This window comes from Somniosus microcephalus, chromosome 2 (assembly GCF_052327205.1).
Source record: "Somniosus microcephalus isolate GS21.2 chromosome 2, FLI_Smic_1.0, whole genome shotgun sequence".
NCBI lineage: Eukaryota > Metazoa > Chordata > Chondrichthyes > Squaliformes > Somniosidae > Somniosus > Somniosus microcephalus.
In genome coordinates, this window is record NC_140988.1 from 28,013,071 (window position 1) to 28,023,186 (window position 10,116).

The window sequence follows — 10,116 nt, forward strand, 5'->3', positions numbered from 1 at the left end:
TTAAAGACCATTCAATGAATAAATAAAGAGTAATGGATTAACACTGTGGAATGGGGGAGGAGGGAACAAACAATTGGGAGAAAACACACTGAGGAAAGGCACGGATAAATAAATAAGGAAACAAATTTATTTTCTGTGTATTTACCCTTAGCAGATCAGTTAATGTGATAAGACTCTTCAGATACGCGAATTGTTCATTGAACCAAAAGTTACCTTTAGTGGAGCTAGCAGCAGTTCGGCTTTTGTTTTTTTCCTTTGCAGTTCCTCAAACTGAAATGGAACAAACGCCGTTTTAAAGCGATGAATTTTGACTTAATTTGCAACATCTCTATAGAGTTCCTGATGTACAGGACATCATCTCAAAGTGCTGTACATTGAGGAGGAAAAAAACATGAACACGGACCAGAATTTAAAAAAAGAAAGAAGGGAAAGGATGTTGAAGAGCAGGACTGTGAGGAGAATTTTGAAAGCAGAGGAGGTGGCGAGGCAGCAGGATTAGGCAAAAAAAATACACAGAGGGAGGGGCAGTCAGTGAAATTTTGGGTAAGTTGGAGTTTATGGAGGGTAGCGGATGGGAGAACTGCATGGAAAGCATTGGAGTAATCAAGTCTGCAGGACACAAAGGCATAAAAAAGGGTTTCAGCAGCAGCTGGCCTGAGGTAGCGATGGAGACGAGCGGTATTCCAGAGGTGAGACAGATGACACGAAAATTGGTGGGGTGGTAAATAGCGAGGAGGGTAGCCTCAGTCTGCAGGACGATATAGACGGGTTGGTCAGATGGGCGGAACAGTGGCAAATGGAATTTAACCCTGAAAAGTGTGAGGTGATGCATTTTGGAGGGACTAACAAGGCAAGGGAATACACAATGAATGGTAAGACCCTAGGAAAGACAGAGGATCAGAGGGACCTTGGTGTGCATGTACATAGGTCCCTGAAGGCAGCAGAACAGGTGGATAAGGTGGTTAAAAAGGCATATGGGATACTTGCCTTCATTAGCCGAGGCATAGAATATAAGAGCAGGGAGGTTATGATGGAGCTGTACAAAACGCTGGTTAGGCCACAGCTGGAATACTGTGTGCAGTTCTGGTCGCCACACTATAGGAAGGATGTGATTGCATTGGAGAGGGTGCAGAGGAGATTCACCAGGATGTTACCTGGGCTGGAGCGCTTCAGCTATGAAGAAAGACTGGACAGGCTGGGGTTGTTTTCCTTGGAGCAGAGAAGGCTGAGGGGGGACCTGATTGAGGTGTACAAAATTATGAGGGGCATAGATAGGGCAGATAGAAAGGAACTTTTTCCCTTAGTAGAGGGGTCAATAACAAGGGGGCATAGATTCAAGGTAAGGGGCAGGAGGTTTGGAGGGGATTTGAGGAAGAACTTTTTCACCCAGAAGGTGGTTGGAATCTGGAACTCACTGCCTGAAAGGGTGGTAGAGGCAGGAACCCTCACAACATTCAAGAAGCATTTGGATGAGCACTTGAAATGCCATAGCATACAAGGCTACGGACCAAATGCTGGAAAATGGGATTAGATTAGACAGGGCCTGATGGCCGGCGCGGACGCGATGGGCCGAAGGGCCTCTTTCTGTGCTGTATAACTCTATGATTCTATGAGGTGGAAGCAAGCGGTTTTTGTGATGGGAGAGGATGTGAGGGGAATTTCAACTCGCATAGTTGGCCAGTGGAACATGCAGGCCTGTCACCCGGGAGGTGCTGCGAGAGGCCTGGCCAATTTTAACAGCCTGGCCTCATTAACATAGATGCACCGAGCTGCCTGCCCAAAACATGCTCAGTGTAGCGACATCAGAAATATCACCCAGCATTAATAATACTTCATCTTTTATTAATACTTTATTAATAATTATTTATAGGTGTCAGTCTTGACTCAGTGATAGCAATCTCGCCTCTGAGTCAGAAGATTGTGGGTTCAAGTCCCACTCCAGAGACATGAGCACAAAATCTAGGCTGACACTCCAGTGCAGTATTGAGGGAGTGTTGCACTGTCGGAGGAGCCGTCTTTCGGATGAGACATTAAACCGAGGCCCCATCTGCTCTCTCAGGTGGATATAAAAGATCCCATGGCATTATTTGAAGAATAGACTCCCCAGTGGCTCCCCCAACTTCCTGGCCAATAGTTATTGATGTAATAAAGACTCACTATGCACTTGGTTGTACATAAAGCAAGGCTTTAATCGACTTATAACAAAACATGGAGGTCTAGTTAGTAGTCACTAGCTTCCTGTTTCCAGATTGTCTCTGGCCAAGTTGGGCCCACGCCCGAGTATTTATACTCCTCGGACGGCGCCCTCAGCTGGCCGTCCAGCAGTACGTCCTGAGTTACTTCTTGTAGAAGTTGCGATTTATGACAGTTATCCCTCAACCGACATCAGTAAACCTGATTATCTGGTCATTATCACATTGCTGTTTGTGGGAGCTTGCTGTGCGCAAACTGCCTGCTGCATTTCCTACATTACAACAGTGTCTACACTTCAAGAGTACTTCATTGGCTGTATAGCGATTTGGGACGTCCTGAGGTCGTGAAAGGTGCTATATGAATGCAAGTTCTTTCTTTTATTAAGTACATGACATACACTTGCCATTCATCACTTTGGAGAGAATTAAACTTCCTTAGTCACATTTGTTTGCAAAAGAACATTATTGAACCTTCAGGAAGCAATCATCACACCGGATACTAAATCCAGTGACAGTGCTCGCAGTCGTAAGTCCATGACAGCATTCTCTCAGGAGTCAAGGAGCACAGGAACTAGGAGAAGGGAACTGAACAGAACATTAACTGGCGAGTGCGCTGATAAACCACCTTCTGCACCAGCCTGGTGGGGCGTTATGAGGCTCAAATCACTTCAGCATTGACAATGGCTGTCAATCAATAAAACAATCTGTATGGAAAATTTCTTCTGCTTGCTATCTGTGGCAAAATCCTAATTGCCTCTATCAAAAAAATGTTTTCAATTTTGCTAGAGATAGAGGACAGCGCAAATCTTCCCCCGATAATCAACTTCTTTTATACCTTTGCACTCTGCTAGACTACAAAAGGTGAAATAAAATACAGCAGACAGCACAAGAGTCAAAATATTCACGAAATGTGGTGATAATGAACAGGGTCAAAAAGGGATGTTTAGATGTATTTTGGAGGCCACATTTGCACAACAGTAAAGGGTAAGTCCTAAAATCAAAATTCAAATCATCTTTGAAAACATAATGCTACAAAATAACCTTTTATTTATGAAAAGCCTAATATCTACTGATTTAAAACATTTCAAAAACAATATTTTTCCATATATCATTTGATTTTGGCAGCTTGACTACACCATCGAGCGTGTGGGTCTGTGATTGACAGCATTAATGATTTGACTTACTGCATCTGCCTCACTTTTCATCACATCATATCTTGCTCTGAGACTCTCCACATTTTTGCTGTGTTCTTCCAAAGCACCAAGGTGATCTTTCATTCGGGTGTTCTCTGTTCGTAGATCCATTTCAACCTTAGACTATAAAGTAATAGTGCATCAGTACACTCAGCATCAGGTTTTCACTCAATTACTGCACAAGCTTAAACAAATTCTGTATGGAATAAAAATTCTCCAAAACATTATTCCCTTGGTGCTCAGCCATCAATAGTTATATCTGTCCAAATTGATGCAAACATTTGCAGATGTTCTGTCTCACCCAGCCTATTAACCCAGTTGAGGCAGCAGTCTTTGTGTGGATTGCCTGCACATGCAATCATTTATTGAAATATAATCAAACTGTGATTTTTGATCCAACACAAATGGAGAAATGGCAGTCATTACTCAAAGTGCTTCAGCCCATTATATAGGGCTGGATTTTACAAACCTCGGCGGGTCCGTGGCGGGCGATGTCGGTGGCGGGTTCCGACCCTGTTGCTGGCTCCATCCCGGCCTCTGAAATGAATTTCCCCTGATTGGGCTTGTTAAGCCCGGCCAGCGCGCTTCCCGGCGAATTAGAGGAAGCGGGTCTGGTGACTTCATTTGATGACGCGTCATCAGCCGGTTTCCTTAAAGGGAAATGGCCAACATTCTTTTTACATTTGTGCTGTCAGTGTTTTACAGCATTGAAGTGCTGCAAACACCGACAAGAACGGCACAAAGGCACAGGGCTGCACCCAAGCTCTCCCATGGCTCCCTCCATATGCTTATGCTAATCAAACTGTGATTTTTGATCCAACACAAATGAAGAAATGGCAGTCATTATGCTTATGGAAGGAGTCACAGCACGCAGGGAGGTCCTCTTCCCTTCCCATGGGCAGAAGAGACCTCCCCAGGAGATCAACACAGCCTGGTTGCACATTGCAGAGGAGGGCACAAGCAGGGATGTGGTCAGGAGGATCTGGGTGCAGTGCCGCCAACGTTTCAATGCTCTCGGTAGATCACGAAATGTTAGTACAAAGCCACACTCAACCTCATCCTGCTGTGTCTCTCATCACATCCACATCACTCTGCCTTTCCTACCCTACTCCTGCACATTCTTACTCACACCAACTTACCTTGCACCTCTACCCATCCCTCTCCATCTACATTATCACATCCCCATCTCACTAGCCACCCCTCACACTCACCCTCATCCTCGTCCAATCATGCCAACTAACAACACACAAGGGAAGGCACTTGAGTGTTTTATGCAAGGTTCATGTAAAGTTTCTGTTATTGTGGTGTCTAATATTGAAACCTTTATTTTCAAAACTTTGCATTCTTGGGCAGATTTGCGTGCACCTTTGGAAGTGGCTTAGTGAGTTGCAGTGAATGGTGAGACATAACGGTGATGAGTGTGAAAGGAATGGCTTGGGCATTGTAGGGATGCTTTATGGTGTTGGTGTGGGGTGGTGCCAACCTGGAGCATCATGTGGCAGCCAGGGTGTACAGCATCAAGTGAAGTAAATCTGGCCATGGTGAGGCCATCCCTGACGTCCCGGGCAGCAATGTGGTCGGGTGCAGATGCCCTACGTCCTGTGCAGCATCAGTTGATTGCGGAGAAGGTTGGTGTTGTTGTTGGTGCTGCTGGTGTTGGGGGCTGATTGTGGTGGGATTCTGAAGACCAAGATGAGAGAGTTTCAAGGGCACCCATGCTGATGGAATAGATAGCAGGTGAAGTAGAGATGACAGAAGCGATCTGTCAATGGTGGGAGAGGTAGGGTTGGATTTTGCCAGCCCTGGGGAGGCGGGTTTGGAGGCAGGACTGCTGGGAAATGGCAAAATTTGGGGGCGGGTGCCCGACCCGTCACCAACCCATCTCCATGCCATCTTGCCAGGATTGGGGTAGCCATCACGCGCCGGGTCCCGTCTCCTTGGAGGCGGGAAGGGATTACAGCCACTTAACTGCCTGTTATCAGGTAGTTAACAGGCAGAAAATAGGATTATCCCCATTTTGGCCACATAAGTGCGGGCTTCCCGAAGGCTCCGAAACCCGTCAGGGTCACCGAGGCGAGCAGTGGGTCTGCGGGGGTCGGAGGGGTCCAAAAGTGTGCTGTGGAGGTGAGTGATGGGTGCAAGTGTGTAGAGGTGAGTATGTGAGGTAAGTGCAAAGTGTTAGAAAAAGTGTACTTACCTTTGTTTCTTCCTGCAGGCTTCAGTCGGTGGGTATGCAGAGAGTCTCGCACCTCCGCGGTAGAGATGACAGATGGCCGTTGCACTCTCCAATGTAGCAACCATCTAATTTCTACAAAAGAAAGAGGTTTGATGCGGTCTTCAATTCAAGACCTCATCAAACTACAGAGAATGTCACTGTTTGACAGCTTCACAGAGCTGTCAAACGATGACAGTTCATCTGTCAAAAATTTCTGACAGACGAAACGTCATACGTTGAGGTTCTCTGCAACCGGCTTTCCCTTAATTGGCCCACTAAGCCCGCTGGGCGGGCTTAACAAGGTCATTCAAGGGAAAATAGCGTGGGTTGGCCAGAAGTTGATGGAGGCGGGACTGAAACCCGACAAGTGGGAGTCCCGCCTCCAAAAGCTCCCCATTGGCAAAATCCAGCCCGTAATGAGGTCAGACTGGATGGAGACTTGTGTAAAGTCTTGCAGCATCCTGAATCGGTAGTGGAAATGCAGTTTAGAGAAGCTAGTGGTTAAGGGAACATTTCTCAATTAGCTGGGAGCTTTGACTTGACATTTGAAGCTGTCAACTAATCAGCTGATTCAATGGCCACTAACCTCCCGCCTCAGCTTCACAGACAAGGTCTCGGCACAGCGGGAAACCGGTGGGCGACCTGTCAAAATCAAAAAGCTGGGGAAAAACCATTGATAAGTGGCTGAAAACAAGCCACTAATGATTTTAATTGCCTTCCCCGCCTCTGTGTGTCGGGTCTGCTCAGCGCTAACAGACCCGACACATGGTAAAGACATGTGGTGGCAGGTTCACAGCGCGCTCCCGACCCGCTGGGGGAAAAAAACACTTTCCCACCCAACCCGCCACTGATCGTGCCCACTGACCCCCCTGAAAATCCAGCCCATTGTGTGTTGTGGCTTCACGCACACTAGAAATCCTATTAAGATCAATCCAATTTTTCAAAGAAGCGCTCATCCCGAGTCAAAAATCATCTTAGCAAAAATTCTATTGTATAAACAACACAAAACAGCATCTTACCATTAAACCCAACTGATAAAGATTTTGTGAGGGCTTCTCGCTATAATCACAAGCACATTTTTTGGCAATTCTCTAGATATAAGAAAAGATAAACTGTTTTCGGTAAGGTCGAGGTTTCCCTTCTGTGCTCAGTCGATCTGAGATAGAGCAGTAGGGGTGATACAACTGGCCTGAGAACCCCTTGCCACAGGAAGTGGGTGGAACACAGTCACCTCTCCCACTTTTGAGAACTCTGAAAAGAGCATGTTTGTGGATGTCAGGTGAGGTCAAGATTGGGTTCAGCTGTGTTACCTTCAATAGTGAATAGCCTGATGGCACTCATGGTCCAGACTCGCACATGAATAGGCATCCCAGCAAGGTACTGGAGGATGGCTGACATTCATGGATCTGTACCTCAGCATGCGTCAGCACCTTCAGCAGTGGAGGGGACAATGGGAGAACGGTGAAGGAAAAAAAGAAGCAAGAGGCCATGCCATGGGTCACATCAACACCGAGTAAAGCTGGAGGCAGAAGTTTCCTGGACCACGGGCTAATTGGATGGAAGAGTCACCCTCTTGGCAGCAGCTGCATTTCCTTAAAATAAACTTTTTGTAGTACTTGGCTCAGTGCCAAAATGTGCAGCAATAACTGCTACAAGGACCCTTTAATTCATATCATGAGATGAGGCCCGAGGAACAGTGTGATACCGTGGGCTGGATTTTCCTCATCGGTGGACTTAGCACTAGACATGCAGTAGAACCAATAACCTATGTAATTTTGCTCAGTGAACCTTCATTATATATTTATGGTGCCCCCTATAGACTGTCCACAATATGGGGGTGGGGAGGAGAACAATCCAGTCATACTGCGGCAGCAGGTGAAAGGGTTAAGGCAGTCGTTGTGTGTCTGTAACCAGGTGGCTCACTGCAATGTCTGAGCCCACAATTTTAAAGACTCTTGAGTTGAGATGTTGCTGCCTATAATCCAACAGAGGACCGAGCTTCTAGACCTTAAAGGAAGGAGGCTATGAAGGACATGAACCAACCCTATTTTCCAAAGGCAGTATTTGTCACTTCAGCCCCGTTAAGGAATGCCTTCTGAAAGTTGGATTGCATTCCATACTCTCTCTACATTCTTCTTGAAGGGGAAATGGCCCACAATCAAAGACAAAGAAGTACCACCTCAATCTCCACTCCCCCCCCCCCCCGCCCCAAGGCTCCTGCTGCAAATCATCAGCCAGCCACCTCTGAACCTCTTACCACTGTCCAAGAACCAGGAGGCTAAGATTAAAAGGACACAAGAGCGGACACCAAGGTGGAGCCACGGTGACCTTAAACATTAGAAAAGCTGTCAAATTGGTTGTCAGTGAAATGTTTCCATCACTGATGGGAAAGGTGCAGAATGATTTGAAAGAAGGTGGTGGAATGCCTACGTGAAGGAGTAGCATAATGATTTCCAAAGTGGAGCCTTTGTGGTTGTGAAGGAAAGCTACATGTCAGCTAGCGGCAAGGTTTGGGTTTGTTGGCAAAAGGGGATCATAATGACGGTGGCCTCTGATCTTATTCATCTAAAGGTCTCTTTTATGAGCTCTGCCTGCAATTGGCACAACTCAAGTTATTATTTCATGAGGGAGGCACAGCACAGGTTACCTTGATTGGCGTCTTTCAGCCTTTGAATCAGCAACGGAATAGAAATATGGCTTCATTCTACAGGGGTTCAATTGTGATTAGTTTAACACAGACCTTCCCAGAATTGTTTTTAAAAATGAGAAGACATGGAATACATTTATGCATATGAACTTAAATTTCACAATACTTACTCCTAAGCATTACACCTTCCTTTAAGAAAAGACTGCAATTGGAGCTGTCCCTTCCTACACCGGTTTAGATGAATATGCATTGCAAATGCCAGTTACCTTTATATCAAACTGGGTTTGGAGGAGCCCCAATTTATTCTGTAACTCTTGCAGCCTCCTTTCCAGAGCTGTCTGATCTTTAAGCTGAGAATTCAACGTGAGAACCTGCTGCTGTAGTGCCATGGCTTCCATCGGACTGCAGTCTGCTTTCTGGCTTATGGATTTCACTGGAACGTTCTGTCAGGTGACAGTATAACAATTAAAAGTGTCTGGTATTCAATTATTTTTTTACCGGTAATAAGCATTCTCAATCATACACTTCTTGTTTTGTTGTTGATTATTGGCATAAAACGTAGTCTCAACATTCATCATTTGTATATTTTATAGTTCAGGATTTGGGGGGTGGAATTTTTCCTTCAGGAGAAGTGACAAACAATCTCCCTATGAAAATCTCGGCTTGGAGACTAACTACAAAGCACAATGCTTTAAAGTTTATATACACATATATATATCTATCTATATCTATATATATAAACGGATACTTCTTTCTGTCTGTCTATCTGTCTGTCCTTCTGTCTGTCCTCACGTGTGCGTCTGTCCGGCTATGCGCTCGAAAGTTACAGAGCGTACCTACGCGTGCGTTACGTCGAAAGAAAGCTCACCGTTCCAAAACGATGGTAAGCGTATTTACGTTTCGGCCGGACAAAAATCGCGCCCGCGGTCTCCGAAAAACGTTCAACATTCCACTCATTAGCATCTCATTATCCGCTCATTAGCGACAGAGTGACCTCGAGGTCGACCAATCGTACGCCGGGTTGCTGGCGCGTGTGGCCGGGCCCTCCTACGGTCGAGTGACGGGACGATTGACCAATCCTACGCTTTGGTGACCTGACGGTCGACCAATCGGTGCGTGTGTGGGCGGGCCTTATCGTTCTGAACCGAGGTGAGTCGCCGCCATCTTGATTCAAACTTTTCCTTTCTTTTTCCCGCTTTCTGTGTCTTTCAAAAAAACGTTGCTTTTAAAACACATATTGTTTAAAAAAAAGATTTAGAAAGTAATTAACTTATCTAATCTCATTAATTTTCCTACCTTTCCCCGTTTTTCCAGGTAGGCCTCGAAGCCTCGGCCTCTCCTCCGCACCCACGGCCCGAGCTAGGCACCTCCCGGCCCCAGTCAACAAGCGGCCCCCCGATCGCCGCCATCTTTGTGAAGGCTGGAGGGGCGGGCCTCAGCTGAGAGCCGCTCCCTTAGTAAAGGGTGCGCGCGCAGCAGGAGCAGCTGAGACGCGGCATCTCTCTCTGTTCCCCGCTCGGCTCGGGCGGGGCTCTCGGGAGTGCTGATCTCGGGCGGGGCTTGGAGAGCGGGAAGGGTTACCCCGGCAACCGGGCCCGCCGGCCGTCTCTCTCAGCCGCAATCGGCGCTCTTCAAGCCAGCTCGGGAGGGTGGGGCCATGTCAGTGCGTGGGGCGGCACGGAGCTCCGTGGAGCCATCGCCGGCGCTGGGCTCGGGTGCTTTGTAACCTGCAGCCGAACAGCGGCTGCGGACCTCGAGCTGACCGGGGCGCTGGTCTCGGCTGGGCCATGTCTTTGCGGGTGTTCGCCTTGGCCAACGGCATCAGGGTGACGGCCGAGGGAACGCGTTCATCCAGGTGCCGAGGCCCGG

The 10,116-nt window shown here is 47.1% G+C and overlaps 1 protein-coding gene across 3 annotated transcripts in view; it reads right to left on the reverse strand.

Moving 5' to 3' along the window:
* Window positions 1–10,116, reverse strand: part of LOC147122627 (uncharacterized) — a 191,627-nt gene that overhangs the window by 117,767 nt on the left and 63,744 nt on the right. For all 3 annotated transcript variants that reach the window (XR_015081008.1, XM_086007983.1, XM_086007975.1), the window contains 3 exons: window positions 8,514–8,690; window positions 3,377–3,508; window positions 214–270 (listed from right to left, as the gene is read on the reverse strand). Coding sequence is in view for 2 of the 3 variants with exons in the window: in XM_086007983.1 (XP_085864109.1) it covers window positions 214–270; window positions 3,377–3,508; window positions 8,514–8,690 (366 nt within the window). In the remaining variant the exon portion in view is untranslated. The remainder of the gene's footprint in view (window positions 1–213; window positions 271–3,376; window positions 3,509–8,513; window positions 8,691–10,116) is intronic.